The 18,606-nt window shown below is 42.2% G+C and overlaps 1 protein-coding gene across 1 annotated transcript; it reads left to right on the plus strand.

The window, feature by feature from the left end:
- Nucleotides 1–5,543: 5,543 nt before the first annotated feature.
- On the plus strand, nucleotides 5,544–11,061 carry LOC107389188 (mannose-binding protein C). The gene is made up of 4 exons (XM_015965199.3): nucleotides 5,544–5,724; nucleotides 8,436–8,486; nucleotides 8,646–8,711; nucleotides 10,568–11,061. The coding sequence occupies exons 1-4, from the start codon at nucleotides 5,544–5,546 to the stop codon at nucleotides 10,918–10,920; spliced, it is 651 nt and encodes a 216-aa protein (XP_015820685.2). The 3' UTR covers nucleotides 10,921–11,061.
- Nucleotides 11,062–18,606: the final 7,545 nt, after the last annotated feature.

An 18,606-nucleotide genomic window follows, 5' to 3' on the forward strand; every position in this document is an offset into this window, starting at 1 on the left:
TTGAATTTCTATACTGAAAAAATTTCATGAATATGAAAATGTTTCTAAATAAGTTACTGAAGTCCGTGAATTATATCAGTATTTGAATCTATCAAAAGTCATAGATATTAGTTCAACAATTCAACATTACTGTTTGGTTTTGACTGTTTCTAACTGAAGGATGCTAAAAGACGGATGGGGGCTCTCCGCGAAACCCACAGAGCACAGAAATCACACCAAGAATAAGTCAAAGGAAACCCCAAAAACACGTCACACTCATAATCTGGTCTACATGTGTCACCATTATGATCAAGACTCTAAAGTCATTTCAGTACTTAAACATACTGATAAAGCACAGATGGTGAAACCCTAGGATTAGAAAACAGAAACAGATCTACGTCACACTGTCACTTAAAGGGAGATTTTGCAAATTTTGCATATTTTTAAATCATTTTCTTGAGCATGTATGTCCTTAAATGACCCCTTACAGGGTTCACTTGCATCTTCAGCCTGGCGGCCCCTCTGTTGTGTCTTAGGAAAGAGGAGCTGACATACCTGGTGCTGCAGTCTGGTTCCAGCAAGTTTCCTGCATGTTTTAGATCATGAACACAGCTGATTTGTTTTATTTACTGATGAATCACTCTTGCAGACACTAAGGAAGTCTGGCAGACGTTTCAGATGTTATTAAAGTGTTAAAAAGACTAACACATTTACTAAAACCACACCAAAACTAGTTGTCCTTAAACATTCATGGACTCTCCCATCTTGACTAACAATGTGGAAGGCTGTTGTTGGTTTGGCATCCAGGAATCAGCAGCAAACGTCTCAGCTAGTAGAAGCTAACCATTAGCAACTCCACCACACAGCAGATCTCCTCCAGGCTTGTGTTATTTGTGGAGATAACACGTCAACATTGCAGAGCAAACAGAGGCCGTGTTCGAGTTGAGCAGCGCTTCGCCTGGAAAGCAGACAGAAGCAGCGGGGGAGTGGCTGAAAGCCGGCGTTTAAGTCGAACACGATTTCCTGCATGTGTAGCTCATGGGTGACGATGGCTGAAGATATTGCGTTAGAATTCATACTTGTTTAATTATTTATTTTAATTCTGGTGCCTGTTGGCAGCTGAAACACAACCTCACGTGCTTGTGGATATCATATATTGTATATGAAGACATGACTGTAATAATAAGTAAAGGTTATCAGCTGTAGGTTTAGAGTGCTCATAGGAAACGTGACAAAAGAACACAAAACACATTCCTCTTTATGGCCTATATAGTTGTCATCAACAACATAACATGATTTACAGAATACATGTGACCAACTAACATTTCATGTTCTACCACCGGATGTGGTAGGGCTGTCGTGGTTGACACGTCTCTGCAACATTGCGTGGTCATCGGGGGCAGTTCCTGTGGAGTGGCAGACCGGGGTGGTGGTCCCCATCTTTAAGAAGGGTGACCTGAGGGTGTGTTTCAGCTACAGGGGGATCACACTCCTCAGCCTCCCTGGAAAGGTCTACTCCAAGGTACTGGAGAGGAGGGTCCGATCGATAGTTGAATCTCAGATTGAGGAGGAGCAATGTGGTTTTCGTCCTGGCCGTGGAACTGTGGACCAGCTCTATACCCTTGCAAGGGTGATGGAGGGGGCATGGGAGTTTGCCCAACCAATCCACATGTGTTTTGTGGATTTGGAGAAGGCTTATGACCGTGTCCCCAGGGCCACCCTGTGGGGGACGCTCCAGGAGTATGGGGTGGGTGGCTTTCTGTTGAGGGCCATTCAGTCCCTTTACCAGAGGAGCGTGAGTTTGGTTCACATAGCCGGTAGTAAGTCGGACCTGTTCCCGGTGAGGGTTGGACTCCGCCAGGGCTGCCCTTTGTCACCGGTTCTGTTCATAACCTTTATGGACAGAATTTCTAGGCGCAGCAGTGGTGTGGAGTGTGTCGAGTTTGGTGGCAGGAGAATCTCATCTCTGCTTTTAGCGGATGATGTGGACCTCCTAGCTTCATCCAGCTCTGACCTTCAGCTCTTGCTGGGTAGGTTCACGGCCGAGTGTGAAGCGGCTGGGATGAGGATCAGCACCTCCAAATCTGAGACCATGGTTCTCGACCGGAAAAGGGTGGCTTTCCAACACCGGGTCGGCAGAGAGGTCCTACCTCAAGTGGAGGAGTTTAAGTATCTCGGGGTCTTGTTCACGAGTGAGGGTAGGAGGGATCGGGAGATCGACAGGCGGATTGGTTCGGCGTCTGCAGTGATGCGGACGCTGAGCCGATCTGTCGTGGTGAAGAGGGAGCTGAGCCAGAATGCCAGGCTCTTGATTTACCGGTCGATCTACGTCCCAATCCTCACCTATGGTCATGAGCTTTGGGTAATGACCGAAAGAACGAGATCGCGGATACAAGCGGCCAAAATGAGTTTCCTCCGTAGGGTGGCCGGGCTCAGCCTTAGAGATAGGGTGAGGAGCTCCGACATTCGGGAGGGACTCGGAGTAGAACCGCTGATCCTCCCGATCGAAAGGAGCAAGTTGTGGTGGTTTGGGCATCTGGTCAGGACGCCTCCTGGACGCCTCCCTGGGGAGGTGTTTTGTGCATGTCCTGCCAGTAGGAGGCCCCCGGGTCGACCCAGGACACGTTGGAGAGGTTACATCTCCAATCTGGTCCGGGAACGCCTTGGGGTCCTGCCGGAGGAGCTGGTGGAGGTGGCTGGGGAGAGGACGGTCTGGAGCTCCCTGGTTGGGATGCTGCCTCCGCGACCCGGACCCGGATAAGCGGAGGAAGACGACGACGGTTCAGTTGGTTAAAAACACAAATATTGATTTGGATGAGTGTGAGAAAGCTGCACCAGCATATCAGAAATAACGGAGGGACTTTTTTAACTCAGTGTTGCAACCAGTGATCCATCGTTAATTCAAAGTAGAGAGAAGATGATGCAAATGTTATTTTCTTAAACCCAATGTGATAAGCACCCCTCTTCAAGACTGCAGATAGTGTTTTGGCTGTCCTTATCTGATGGTTTTTCTTTCCTCTGGGCTGGATCTCTGATAAATTTGACCTTAAACAGGGTTTATCTTTACTTGTGTTTGGTAGCAAACTTTTGTACTTGTGGTAAGTTTATTTCGTCAATAAGTAAATGAAATTAATTCCTGTCCCGTTGTGCTTACCTCTTTCTGACCGTCATCAGTACACGGTTAAGGAAGTAGAAATGAATGGAAACATGATTTGTAAAAAATAACTGTATTTTTTTATTTTTACTAACTGAAACAAAAAACTATCTAGTTCAGAATTTTATCAGCTTTTTTCAATTGTTTATTATTTATTTATTTATTGGCAGAAATCCAGCATTCATTTAAGAAAACAAAGTGTTCTTTCTTGTCTTTTTGGCCTGATAGTGGAAATCATCTACAGTCAGATTCATACAGAAGGACCATCTGGACCAGCTGGCGCTCCTGGAATTCCAGGACCACCAGGTAACGGGAAAATGTGGTTCTGAATTCACAGCTCTTCTCTCACCTGTGTTTCCAGGTTTCCTGACGTGTTTATTGTTCAGGACGGGAAGAAGAGAATCAAATTGGTCAAAAAGGGGAAAAAAGGTTTATATTTAAAACAAGAAACATTTTAACTGACAGTAATGTTTTAATCTGACGTCAGATGGGGATCAGAGCTTTTTATCTTAAATTAAGCACAATACTGACCCGCTCTCTACCTGGAACCTCGGAAACTCAGCTCCTACTGCTTCTTGTGGAAACCTCGTGCTCATCATCAGGCTGGACCACCTCTCCTTGAATCTCTCAGTACTACAGAAACAGTAAAGTCTGAAGTCAACCAGCTAAATGAGTCTTTGTTTTCCAGACCCTGCCTTTGAGCCGCAAAAACGTTGCCTCCTTTGAACGATGCAATTTTAGTCATTCAAGTCATTTAATACATTTTCTTACCTTGATCTCTTGTGTCTTGATTCTGCGTGTCTTGGGTCAGGAAAATTAATCTAAACATGACAATCCTCTGCTCTCGACTGCCCTTTCCACATTTTTCATAATCGGCCAATCCCATTGTTGTCCAAACCATTGAGGAATCAGTGGAGACAGTCTTTTGGTTTTACTGGATTATTGTATACCTCCACATGCTATATGCTGATGGTAGACTAGCCTCTTCTGAACAGTTGCTGGTCAAATTTCATATTTACAACTCACAGTTATTTAGATGCCTACATCTAAGACACTTTGTTAAATCTAAATCTGAATGTTTTCCCTTGTGCCCATCTCCGACTCATCTTGATGAGATCTTTGACTGCCGAACATCTAAGAGAGTTCTAAGCCGACTTTATACTCTGCTCTCGTGTTCTGGACGTGTTCGACTCTACAGGGATGTTGGTGGTCTATTTTGGATGCACCCTCCAAGATTTGTGGGGCCGCTGTAGACCCTTTGACCACATTGTTTGGCGTGGTCACAATGGAAGCTTTGTAGGATTAAAGAGAACATGACTGCTTTGTGCTCAAGTTGGCCAAGAGACTCACATTGTCCAAGTGGAAGGACTCTTTTCCGCCAACATATGGAGCTTTTGAGTTCATCTGGAGAGGATTCGACATTGTTTGAGGGGCTTGGTGCAGGATTTTAGTGTTGTATGGTTATGTCCTCTTTTGAGAATGTACAGGTACTTGTTAATACTTTTGTGTGAATGTTTTACTTTGTTGTTTTATTAGATTGTATAATGATTAGGTATCAAACAGAAACTTTTTTGTGCTTGTATTCTGTTCTTTATGTTTGATCCAGCATAGTAAGGCGGGGTTTTGTTGTTTTGTGTGGTACTTGGTTCTAAAGCAAGGGTCTCCATCCTTTTAGAGATCATGAGCTCCAGGTCTTTCATAGGACCATTTTTTAATGAAAAGGAATAAAGGACCATTTAATGAGTAGTCACAGGGTAAGTTTTCCCAACGTTACCACAGAGACCAATTTGGTGCGCCACCCCAAAATGTTCACTGGGCTCATCTGGCTGCCCCAATGAAATTTCCTGGCGATACACTCTGTAGTAAACAGTGGCAACAAAACCGTGTCCCCAACCACTCTGGCCTGTCCCGGACGCCTCGGTGGAACCAAGGCTTTAGTTTTTAAACGTATTTTCTCACAGCTAGAGACCAGAAGATAGCCCAGTCCTATTTTAAAGGTGATAAGAATGTTTTTTCTCAGACCACAGGAAGTGTTTTGGCTCTCTTTATGTGACGTTTTCTTGCTCTGAGCTGGATCTCTGATAAATATGATCTCAGGACATTTTCATCTTCACTTGTGTTTGGTAGTAACACCTGAGATACAAATGAAATAATTTTGTTCCTGTGGTGAGTTTCTTTTTATCATTAAATAAATTGGACTCCTGTCCTCTTTAGAGTTTTTAAATGTTTCACTTCTAACCTCTATCAGATAAACGGGTGAAGAAGTAGAAATGACAGGAAACATCATTTGTAACAAGGAACTATTTATTTTTCGTCAAGTTTTTTGAACAACTGTTATGCTGATTAGTTCTGAACTGAAATGTTTTCTTATATTTCTACAGAGATTTGGTCAATCAATACTTTTGAGAAGATGAAGCTCTGTCTTCTCTCGTGTGTTTTTGGCCTGATGGCTTCCACCGTCTACAGTCAGGTCCATGTGGATTCTTCTTTAGTACAGCAAGGACCAGCTGGACCTCCAGGACCACGAGGGTTAGCTGGACCTCCAGGAATACCAGGAATACCAGGACCAGTTGGACGACCTGGAGTACGAGGTAACAGTGAAACTTCATAGCTCATTTTTCATGTGTGTTTAAACAGAGTGTGTCTGAATTGTTCAGTTCAGGTTTCCTGAAGTGTTCCATGTTCAGAACATAAAGAACAGTATCAAAAGCTCCAATCAGGAAAATAAAGTTTTAGATAAAAAGAATATTTATAGTGTAATCAGATGGTGATCAGAGCTTTTCTGTATTAAATCTGTCACAACACAACTTTTTCCAAATCAGAACCTCAGTGTTCGATTATTAGTATGACCATAGATTACTGACCCGTGTCACTTTAACAAGAGCTTTAATCTTTAATCACATCATTAGATCGACCAGTTCCTTCCTTCCTTGAGGGAGAAACGCAGATTATGTCAGGTTTTCTGTCCACTTTGGAACATGACTATCAGATAAAAACACAAGCTTTAATCTGGCTTCAGTATGAGCTCCAGTCCAAGGGCACAGATAGGATTTTCAAACTGGGGGGGACAAAGTTCCAATGTACCCTCCCCCAAACACATACACACACAGGCACGCACGCACGCACACATACACAAACAATTGCAAGAGCCTCAACTAGAGCTCAGTCAGTTTGTGTAATTTCATCCAACGGTTTACGAAATGAATGGAACGGGTGAATTTTCTGCCTAGGCTCTTCTCAGGTCCTGTCCACACGTAGCCGGGGGTCTGCCGAAACGTAGATATTTTTCTACGTTTTGGCCTGTCATCCACACGAAAACGGAGTTTTTTCACACGAAAACGGATCTTTTTAAAAACTCCGGCCAAAGTGAAGATCTGGGTTTTCTCCGTTTAGGGTGTCTGCGTGTGGACAGACAAAACCGGAGTTTTAAGGTCCGCAACGTCACTTTCCGCGACAAAAAAAATGCTGACATCACGTGTGCGACCTGTGTTTACACTAGCCGACAGCATGGATGCCCTCAGAGCTGCGCTCGCTTTATCAATTGTCCAAGCGCTTTTTGCTCGTTTGTTTTTGCAAGCGGAATTACTGCTCCTTGCGGAAGACCACAGACGAAGGACGAGGTTAAGAACGGGGGAAGTACTGCCTCCTACAGGTCTGGCATGTCCTTAACAACGTATTTATCCGGGTACGTGTGGACAGTTTTTTTAAACAAGGTGGTGTGGATGCAAGTTTTTGTAGGGGCGGAGATTCGTTTAAAAAAAACCCGGCTACGTGTGGACTAGGCCTCAGTCAGTGAGCAGGACACGCCCCCTCTCCCTCGAACATCAGTTTTAGGACTGTGAAAGTTCGACTGGAGCTCAAACTGAAGCCAGATTAAAGCTTGTGTTTTTATCTGATATTCATGTTGCAAAGTGGACAGAAAACCTGACATAATCTGCGTTTCTCCCTCAAGGAAGGAAGAAACTGATCGATCCAATGGCGTGATTAAAGATTAAAGCTCTGATTAATGTGACACAGGTCAGCACTCTATAGTCATACTAATAATCTAACACTGAATTGGACCAGCTAGACCACCAATTCTGACCAATTCTGATTGCTTCACAGCCGAACAGTAAAAAATATTAAAATTCAGTTGATAAAGGGTCTAAAGGGTTGTCCACATGTAAGTTCAAATCACCAGTTAAAATTATCTGTCCAAAGAAGTTGTGCAACGTTGATGAAAACTGAAAATTCTTTAAAATTTGTGCTGCTTTTTGGAGGCCAAAAAAAATAAGCTGTATTATATAAAAAAAATGCTAAAATTATCAAATGAAACAGGTTTTGTGTTAAGTGTTGCAGAACTGTCTTCCCTTTTGCTGCTCTGTGTAGAATAAGTAATGTCAAAATTTGGAGGGGAAACTTCTGTAAGAACAACAGCGGCATCTGCACTTAGCCAAGTCTCTGTTAAAAGTAAACTCAAGATTGTGGTCTAAAATTAAGTCATTCATAATAAAAGGTTTGTTCAGCAGAGAGCGGACATTTAAAAAATGCAATATTAATAGTGACTAGAGATGGAGTGATAGCATGATTCTGTGAAAGTCGAACTATTGGTAACTGTTGAAGATTATGTCACGCGTGCTGGTGAGTGAAGCGGAGGTGAGGATCCAATTGCAGGGGAAGAAGCAGGCAGGCAGGCAGGCAGGCAGGCACATTTAAAATGAGGATTTAATAAGGAACACGCAGGACTTTGAAACAATGAACCGACCAAACACACAGAACTGAGAGGGTTTAAATACATGAGAGCTTGGGTGATTGGAAAACGAGAGGCAGGTGGGAGCAATCAACAGAGACACATGACTGAACAGAATGGGGAGACAGGACAGGGTGTGACACATTATAGGGGTTGCATTACTTTTATCAACACACATCTTCTAGAGCAGACTCTTAGGTTGAATCATGACTTCATGTGCACACATGCAGATACATCGGCCCATTGTGTGGTTCTTCTAAACCTCAAGAAACTACTCTTCATGAATAAAGACAAGCTGAACAAATTAATCTTTAGCTCAATCTCAGACTTTTAAGACATGAAATTCAATGAGCTGGTTTAGTGTGTGTGTGTGTGTGTGTGTGTGTGTGTGTGTGTGTGTGTGTGTGTGTGTGTGTGTGTGTGTGTGTGTGTGTGTGTGTGTGTGTGTTTTCAATTTGACAATAATTATATAATGGGTTTCTGAGGAGCAGTCATATGTATTAAAACACATAACCCTGCCTGCCAAATGAAGCTGATTATGATTCTTTTTTTGGACACATGTTGGAAAATGAGGAATGTCGGGGCCAGTGGGACCACCTGGACCTGCTATGATGTGTGGACGAGGTAATTATTCAGCAAGCCTCTTAAATGGGTTCAGGGAATGATGGGAAATGTCTACGTTTCTGTAACTCATCATGCAGCAGCAGAAATGCTTAATAGAAAGATGAAAAAAAATGGCCTGTTAAGTGAACTTTGATACTGAACATATTCTACTTCATCCAGATCTCTTTGGTTCTGTTGGACAGGATGTTGAATTGTTAATGAAGATGACCACAAAGCTAGAATTGGGTATGTATGTGAATCAGTGATTATTAGTGAATGCTGACTTATTACAGCTCAATAAATCCTAGTAGGTTCTAACTAAAGGTTTTCAAAATCATTTTCCAACTCATCCAATGAGCTTTCTCAAATCACTCTCTAGTCCCTCCTTCGGAAGGGTCTTTAGTATGGAGTGCCATTTTTGATGCGATGCTTGAAAGTGAAGTGAAAAGTTTAACTGGAAACAATCTCCTGAGTTTATTGTTGGTTTTGGCCAGAGATGATAAACATCTTAAACTATAAAAAGAACCAGTTGCTTTTATATGATTCTACAAAAGCTCCGGTTCCATTGAGGGGTTTGGGAAGGGTCGAAACAGGTCAGGACCATAGACTGTAAGTTGAACAAACCGTCCATGCCGTTACCTTTAGGTTTCTGCAGAACTGAACTGAAGACGACTGGGCGTTTCCCACCATCATGGCCACATCATGCATCTCATCTTTTACCAGTCAATGAAAAGGACATGTTCCTAATTATTCATAAATTCACTTAAATGGATGAGTTACAAAATGAGCCTGTGGGGGCCTTGTGGTCGTTTCAGTATTGGATGGGTGGGGCTGGGTAACCACAGGGTTGGGGTATGGTAGCTGGTGGCCTGGGATCTTGGGCATCTGGGGCTGCCTACTGTTGTGGGAGCTGTTCCAGGAATGGGGTGGGCCCTCCACTGCTTGGCCCCTCAAGTTTTGCGGCCAAGGGTGTCCTCTCAAACTACCATCCTCACCATCCCTGTGGATTGGGAGTCCAGCTGGGGTGTGTGGCTGGGTAGGCTTGGTCGCCTCATGCTGGCTGTCCCTCACAGAGGTTCAGGTGGGCCTTTGGGTTGTCTCATTCTGGGCTTGCCTGTATTGGTGGGGGTGACAGTGTGTTGGCGTCCCCAAATGCGCTTCCTTTGACTGGAGGCTGGTGCCCTGACATACTTTGGCTGGCCCCCCTTCTACCTTCTGCCCTCTGGGCAGGCTTATTGATGTCCATCCATTGAAGGCTATCTGCTCCTGTGGTGGGCGTGGCCACTGACTGGTGCTGGTGGGACCTGGGCTGCTGCGGGCAGTTCCTCCCTTATCACATACACAACATATAAAAAACAAAACAACTCTTGGTGACAAATCCACATTCAGACACCCAGAAACACTTAGTATTACACATAAATGGCCCAATCATAATAATGGTAGAGATTGAAGAACAGTGGTCCAAGAACTGAGCTTTTGGGGGACCCCACATGTCATGATGATCAGCTTTGATCTGTGATCACCAATAGAGACAACATAACCTCTGGCTTTGAGATATGATCTGAACCAACGGTGGACTGTGCTTGATAGTCCCACCCAGTTTATCAGCCTAAAATATCAGGAGTGGCTTTTCTGGAGGAAAAAAAAACACTAATAGAATAGAATTAGATTCGAATAGAATAGAATAGAAGAACAAATTTCTTTATTGTCCCTCAGTGGGGAAATGTTAGTGTAACAGCAACAAAGCAGTATCAATTAAGAGTGACGTGAACAAAGTCTAAAGAATAAAATACTGTGAAGTGAAAATAAAAACTCAAAATATACTTAAGACTGAAATTGAATTAATTCACCAAATAAAAAAATGAACTATGTAATAAACTGTAGCAGAATATTCACAGGGAGTGAGAACATCAACAAGTATAATAAGCACATTTTCTGGCTGGTTTCTTTTACACCATTCTAAGATGTTCATCCTGTGTGACGGGAGCCTAAAGACAGATCTATATCCATGTACCAAGAGTAACTCAAATACATACAAAGTAATAAATGCACACAGTGTATATTTTTTTCTGATTCCCTGCACCATTTCTCCCATTTTCCAGCTGTTACCTTTCACTTTGTGAGGAAGGTTGGTCATAAATACTTGGTGTCCAACAAGGAGAGAGGTTCCTTTCAGAAGGCCTCTGAGTTCTGCTCCCAACAAGGAGCCGAGCTGGTCCTTCCCCAGAGTGAAGAGGAGAACAACAAGCTGACTCTGCTGATTGGTGAAGCTGATCAAACAGCCTGGATCAACAGAGAAGGGTTAGAGAGTGAACGTCTGAAGTTTTCCAAATGGGCAGAAGGACAGCCAGATGAACCCATCCAGCAAGAAAGCTGCATCGTGGTGTCTGATAAGGGCTACTGGAGAGTGTCACGAGACTGTTCTCTGAACGCCTACATCGTCTGTCAGATATAGAAAGATGTAATCTGACATGTTGTTGCTTAAAAAGGCCAAAAAGATTATTTAGCAACTTTTATCTGACTGCTTTCATATCAGTGATTTTCTTAATGTAGCTTTAAAGTTCCTGCAGAAAATAAACACAATTGACACATTAAAGACTGAATTTATGTCTGTGTCATGTAAACCCAATGAAAGTTCAAACAAAGTCTGATCCAGTCCCCCTCTTGGAGGTGACGTCCAACAACATCATAAGGACTGGGAGCTCTTTAGTCTACTCTCGTCAACTGAACCTTCACCAGCACACACCTTTCAAGTTACTGTGTTTAATGCCGGTGTTCTGGGAATTTCCCCGTAAACCGTCCTGCCCGTTGTTCCTGAGCATGTGCGCGCATGCGCACAACACAAAAAGGGAATGCTACTCCGTTGTCATATTTGCAGGAAAATAGATAAGTAGTAAGTATTAGTACTTATTATTGACGTTGATACTTGATTTTTTGGGTAAGGGTTAGGGTTTGTGTCATGTAAAACACCGTAAAATTAACCCACGGGTAGGACGTTTTGCCATAGTAGGACGTTTTCTCAGAACACCGGCCTTTCAAACAGCATCCAACTGTTCCAGGGACAGACTTAGACCAGCAAACTATTGGAGCTTTCACTTCTGGGCCACCACGGACCAGACTGGGTAGCTTTTAAAGCGTTCATATCTAGGTAGCCTTGTATTTTTCCGTGCTCAACCAATTGGTTTTTCGGCCCACACGTCGGTAAAAAAAATGTAAAAAAGGCTGAACCAAAGGTATTTTCCATGTCTGATCCCCCGCACAGACATGGCCATCAGGAGATTTCTCTCAAAAGGAGCATTAGGTAAGTTGAAAGTCCCACAGGACATGTTTTAGTGCAGCTAGTCAGTGTTATTCATCAGCTAGGCTCTCTGGCTGTGTTCAAACATTGATTAGACAGCTTAGGTGTGTTCTTGCTGTGTCGTAGTTCTAATTCCATGCTGTCGTTCTTTTTAAAACACAGAAACAGTTTCGTTACCTGTTTTGTCGCTACGTTTCTTCTGCGGCTGCAGACTTCCTCAGGCTGACGCTGATGGTGGCGTCACTTCCTTCTCCGTTTATCCGCGGGCAGCAGAGGACGTTGTCGCCCTCTGCTGCCCGCTCTCCCCTCTCCGACGATGCAGTCCCATGCGCGGTCCAACGTGTAAACTCCATCATCCCTGTGCATGGTCCCACGTCCACGTCTCCTTATCTCAATTGCTTCTTTAATCCAACTTTTGTATTTTTGTTGTTCGGTGTTTACGATCCTTGTGTTGTCCCAGTCCATTCAGTAGCGGTTTTAGGCACGGGCAGACCTGGCAGTTGCCCGGGGCGGAATTTTTTCATGACACAAAAAGGGGTGCACAAGCGCTGAGTAAAAAATAAAAAAGAAAGAAATCTGCGCCGCACCGAGGTTTTCTATTATCTGTCATATATCACAGAGTCTGGATTGGAAACCGCAAGTTGGCGCCCCCTGCAGCTGCAGGCCCTCCTGCTGACTGAGAGGGTTCAGGTGCTCCGTGTGTGTAAGAAGAAGAGGAAGGGGAGGGGTGCGGCAGGGGAATTCACCTCTGGGTCTTTCCCAAATGAAATGAGCGGGTAGGGGCTGAATCAACTGTATTAACATGGCTAAAGTCAATCACATCTTGATGTTCTTCCATTTAACGCCCATTTCATTCATTATATCATAAACACAGGCCTATCATTCTTTCAGGTTTTTCTGAATTGTGTGAAATGACCAAATAAAAAAAGGAAAAACAAAACGATTTTGTGGTCACCCCCCACCCCCCACCCCCCCACCCCCCATCATGGTCAAATTGTTTAGTCCTGACTAAAGGAAACTTATTGAGTCAACAGCCAAACAGAAGAGATGAACATAAAAAGGCTAAAACCACCAGGTGCCCCATTCAGGAAAGAAAAAGAAAAAAAAGAGGAGAAAGATAAAGGTATGTACGCTCTCATGATGCATGTTTTCAATTTTTTGAACCAGTTAACTGGGGTTTTAACGGTTAAATTCGGTCAGCTAAGAGCTAACAGAGCTAATAGGGCTGAAATATTGAAACGAATATTCAAATGGTTCGAAAAAATTCCTTGAATCTTTTTTTACTGATTCAAACTAGGATTTGTTAAATGCTCGCTGCAGCCTGCCTGAACAACAACAAACACATGTTGATCATGTTCACATAATAATAAATAAAACAACTCTACAAGCAGGAGAAAAGTCCCCAGTCACCACTAACTATCCTGTTTATTTATTGCAAATGGCTGCACTGATTATTTTTTACGTGATTTGTTCTGTAAAAGGGCTCAAAGGGGGCCTCGCCCGGGGAGTAATTCCATGTAGAACCGCCACTGAGTCCATTATATGGTTTTCTCTTATGCAGTGATCTGTTACGGCTGACTTTTTTATTGTACTTTCTGCTTCTTCTTTTGCTGCTCTCGTGTGTTTTCGACTTGCCTCTTTCTCACACTCCTTTCTATGTTCTGTTGTTTGTGTGTTGAGTTGGCGTCCGGTTTCTCCTACGTATGTTTTATTGCAGAGTTTGCATGGGATTTCGTAGATGACTCCACATTTAAGTCCAGCTGATATTTTGTCTTTTGGGTGCACTAGTCTGTTTCTAACTGTTGTGTATGGTTTAGTTGGTGTGTTTATGTTGTGTTTTTTCATTGTTGCTCTTATTTTTTCTGTTATGCCTCTGATGTATGGTAGGGTTATCACTGGTTTTGGTTCTTGTCTTTCTGGGTTTCTGGTTCTTTGCTTAGGTTGTTCTTTTCTTTCCGTTTTTGTTTGTTGTTTTCCTTTGTTTATTGCCCATGTCGGGTATGCGCAGGTCTTTAAAGCGTGTTGTATGTGTTTGTCCTCTTGTTTACGGTCTCTCTCTTCTGTTATTATGTTTGCACGGTGATATAGTGTTCTGATTACTGACATTTTGTGTATGGTGGGGTGTTCTGATGTCCATAATAAATATTGGTCTGTGTGTGTTGGTTTCCTGTATGTGTTTATGTTTAGGGTCCCGTCGGTCTGTCTGGTGATTTTCATATCCATAAATGCTATGCTGCCTTCTGTTTCTGACTCATAAGTGAATTTTATGCTGCCTGTGTCGTCAATGTTATTCAAGTGTTGTGTTAGTGTTTCTGTTTGTCCTTTTGGTATGATTTCCAGTATGTCGTCTACGTAGCGTTTCCATAGTTTTATTTTACAGTTTGGGGGGGCGGTGGCTATGGCTTTTTGTTCCAGGTCTTCCATGAAAAACTCGCACAGGGTGGCTGATAACGGGTTACCCATGCCGAAGCCTTCCAGTTGTTTGTATATTGTGTTGTCATTTGTGAAGTAAGTGGAGTTAGCTACCAGTCCTATCAGTTGTGCTATGTCGTCTGCTGTGAGGTTTGTTCTTTTGTGTAAAGTCTTGTCCTGTCTGATTCTGTTAACTACTATGTCTATGGTTTTTTGGGTTGGTGTTTTTGTGAACAGAGATGTGACGTTGTGTGAGATGAGTATGTCGTTGTCTTCTGTTGTAATCTCCTTTAGTTCTTTTGCAAGTTCTATGCTGTTTTTGCAGTGTTGATCTGTGTTCCCTAATAACGGGCTGATGATTTTGCTGATATCTTTTGCCATGTTGTATGTTGGTGTACCTATGCTGTCCACTATTGGTCTAAGTGGGGTGTTTTGTTTATGTATTTTTGGCGTTCCATATATTCTTGGTGTTATGTTTGCCGTAGGAATCCAGTGTTTATACATTTTTTCTGTTATTTTGCCTTTTTCTTGTAGTGGCTTCAGTAATTTTTTCATGTTTTTCTTAATGTTTTCTGTTGGGTCTTTTTTAAGTATTTTGTATGTATTTTGGTCCTCTAGCATCTGTTTCATCCGTTTATATTTTTCTCTGTCCATAACAACTGCGGTTCGTCCTTTGTCTGCCGGTAGAATAATTATCTGTTCATTTTTGGATAAAGCTGTCATGGCTGATTGTTCTTCTTTTTGCTGTGTTGAATTTGGCTGTTTTTTAATATCCCATCTAAGTTATTTCTAAGTTCTGCTTTCTTTCCCTCATCTGTGATCTGTTGACATGCTAGTTCTGTTGCTACAATAAATTCATCATATGGTATTTCTTTGGGTGTGACTGCAAAGTTTAAACCTTTCTTTAATAAGCTCTCTTCTGCTTCTGTTAGTTCATATTGTGAAATATTACATACCCATGAGTTTGGTGTGGAGTTATCTTGTATTTCCTCCTTCTTTTTCTTGTTTATGAGTTTGTTTAACTTCTTTATGTGTTTTTCTTTTACTTTTGTGAACTCTTTTTCCTGTTTATATAAACATTTATTTATATATATAAACGGAGAAGGAAGTAACGCCACCATCAGCGTCAGCCTGAGGAAGTCTGCAGCCGCAGACGAAACGTAGCTACAAAACAGGTAACGAAAATGTTTCTGTGTTTTAAAAAGAACAACAGCATGGATTTGATTAGACAGACTGGTTATGTGGTTCTGATCCGATCGGTTGTTCTTAGTGAAAATTAATGTTCCAGATAAACACAATAGCTAAACTGAATTCTGACTAGTAGAAACTTTCATTTTAAACACCTATAATCTAACTCCTAATAGTAAAATGTCTTATTTTAAATAGATGCAATGAAAAAAGACATCCAGCTGTCATTATATATAATAATCTCTCTCTCTCTCTCTCTCTCTCTCTCTCTCTCTCTCTCTCTCTCTCTCTCTCTCTCTCTCTCTGCCTGTCTCTCCTTTAGTAGAAAGACAGACAGACTTAGGCCAGTATGTATTGATGTTTTCCTATATGTCATGTATATATACACCAATAATAATATCATGTCTTGAACCAAAGACAACATAAGCCAGAGGTGAAAGTGAACAAGACATTTCATAAATGATCATCAGGGCTGCTGTAAAGTCTAATCTCTAGTCCAGTCTAGCCTGACCAGCCTAGACTATATATATATATATATATATATATATATATATATATATATATATATATGAGAGAGAGAGAGAGAGAGAGAGAGAGAGAGAGAGAGAGAGAGAGAGAGAGAGAGAGAGAGAGAGAGATCCATCCATCCATTTTCTGAACCCGCTTTGTCCATGTATGTTCGCGGGGGGGCTGGTGCCTATCTCCAGCGGTCAACGGGCAATCAGGCGGGGTACACCCTGGACAGAGAGCCAGTCCATCGCAGGGCAACACATAGACACACAGGACAAACACACACACACACACACTCACACCTAAGGACAATTTTGACAGACCAGTCAGCCTAACAGTCATGTTTTTGGACTGTGGGAGGAAGCCGAAGTACCTGGAGAGAACCCACAGGGAGGACATTCAAACTCCATGCAGAAAGATCCCAGGCCGGGAATCAAACCCAGGACCTTCTCGCTGCAAGGCAACAGCTCTAACCACTGTGCCATATAATAGATAGAAATTCATACACCAACTTGCCTGGTCTATGTTTAATCAAAAGATTATAATATTTATTTAAAGATTTAATTTAATAGCAAAAGTTATTTGTTAATTCAGAAGATCTAAAGATCTTTGCTTGTTCAGTGATCAATATACAACCACTCTGTGTTCATTTCAAGAAAAAGTCAAGTTTAGAAAGGTTAAGTAATTTATTACTAAACAATTTAAACATGCCAATTTATAAAAGACAATTTATAAAAGCTTTGGTATTAAAAAGCAACCCCGTGTTTGGATGAATCTAAGGTGAAGTGTGTTTTGTTTGCTGTTGAATGCAATGTCTCAGAACGTGTATCTTGAAAGAGAGGACGCGTTCTGGGTGAAAAAGAATTTGGTTTGCGAATAAGCTAAGTTGTTCTTAATAAAAAAGCATTCATCTCGTAGCATCAGCTTGTTCAGCAGGTGTCGTTTTGTTGTGTAGGAGCAACTCTGCCAGCATGGCAGAAATTGCTGTGTTGGTTAGAGTGTGGGCGGCCGTCCCAACTTCTCTAGAACTCACTCGCAAATGACGAGAGTTCTGTTTTATAAGATGGCTACTTCCATATTCCAGCGTACCAGGTTCTGACATGTAGAAGGACGGTATTAACAAACCCTCAGAAACACGCCTCCCTGAGGACAGAAGGTTCTGGTGTTATGGGAAAAGATCATGTGAGTGCAAATTACCTTTAACCTAGTTACTGTGACCTGTGTTTCTGTGTATAAGTACACATGATTACTTGCCATAGTTAACATTACTGATAATCATAAATAATAATTAACCTAAGAATAATAATTCATTTCAGTAATTAAACACGGTTATAATGAACCTTGATGATTAGTAGTAAAAAGAGTTTATTTAAACGATTCTTTTAAATCGTGAAACATCCTCGTCTTGCTGTGGATGGAATAGCAGTCAGACAAGCAGACAGCTGCAGATTGAAGGAGCGGTAGTAGACTTTAAGTCTCCTGTGAAGGACTATCGGAGATTGGAGCAGTAGCCAGGGCAAGGTGGATCTGACCTGGGAGTCTTACAATCAGGCCATGTTGTGATGCTACACCTACAAAGCACATAGAGTGCTGTGATTGGTCCATAAAGCAGATAGAGTGCTGTAATTGTGGACCAGTCACAGCTCTCTATGTTTTTGAAACCTCTATAGAGAGCTGTGATTGGCCAGCCAAAATGCTACTAGAGTCTGCAGAGGTTCCAATGCTTCGTTCCTAGACCAAACCTTGCAAGACAAGAATTTGGTCCAGTTCACTAGGCTAGCATTGCATGGCTAGCCCTGCGACAACTAGTGATGTGACATTCACAAACAAGTCAAATCTTTTAAACGAGTTTTCAGAGCCAACAATGAGAGCCGAGCCCTTGTAGAGAACAGTTCATCCGGTCTCCCAGTAAACCCCGTCCAACCCTGCTTTCACGGCTCTGCTTCATTCAAAGGGCTGATTCTTTTTAACGGCTCGTTGAGTTAAATGACTGAGTAATCTATGGCTCCTTTCAAAGAGCCATAAGTCCCACTGTCGAGTTATCTTCTCGTTGCCCAAACTCTGGGCGTGGCCCCCAGCAGAGGATGTTGGACAACTCCACTCATTTAGTCTAGTTTCGTTTTTTTTTCTTTACTGGTGGTTAGGTTAGGTTGATAACCTTAAGCAAACAAATTCATATAATTAGCACATTTACAGACATTAGCAGACAGATTAGACATAATAGACTTTAGTTGTACACTTTTTAAAACTTTAATTCCCCTTGGAGATGCAGCACAAATAAGCTTACATTTATTTTATAACTTTATTTATTTTTTGTTTAATAAGTAAAGATACATACCAGAAGCATCTCTGTGGTTGCCAAACACTGAGCAAACAAACTGAAGCAAAGCAAAGGAACCATCGGTCTGGTTTACACTAATCAAATCTCTCTACCAGGAGGCAAGATGACCATACCGATTACTTTTGACGTAACACTGCCCTCTTTTGTGCAAAACGTGTAAAGTCAAGCACTAACAAAAAACATAGAACTATCATAGAATTACTTCTTTATTCCATAACACCCACCACTAACACCGACTAACCCATGGACCCGGCGTTAGAGATGAGCCTCTGTCACAACGATAGACCGTCACAACCTTGCCTTTTCTGCATAATCAGAACCACTGTGGTCAACCATGCCTTGTTGAGATAGAGGACCAAATAAGTTCTTGAGAATGTCGTTGAATCCATGCA

The sequence above is a fragment of the Nothobranchius furzeri genome, chromosome 4, assembly GCF_043380555.1.
Source record: "Nothobranchius furzeri strain GRZ-AD chromosome 4, NfurGRZ-RIMD1, whole genome shotgun sequence".
Lineage (NCBI taxonomy): Eukaryota > Metazoa > Chordata > Actinopteri > Cyprinodontiformes > Nothobranchiidae > Nothobranchius > Nothobranchius furzeri.

Bases quoted from the DNA above. Each gene is read 5' to 3' on its own strand.
- LOC107389188 (XM_015965199.3), top strand. From the start codon at position 5,544: ATGAAGCTCTGTCTTCTCTCGTGTGTTTTTGGCCTGATGGCTTCCACC. The intron at 5,725-8,435 runs GTAACAGTGAAA...TTGGAAAATGAG, and splicing joins TGGACGACCTGGAGTACGAG to GAATGTCGGGGCCAGTGGGA. The intron at 8,487-8,645 runs GTAATTATTCAG...TACTTCATCCAG, and splicing joins TGCTATGATGTGTGGACGAG to ATCTCTTTGGTTCTGTTGGA.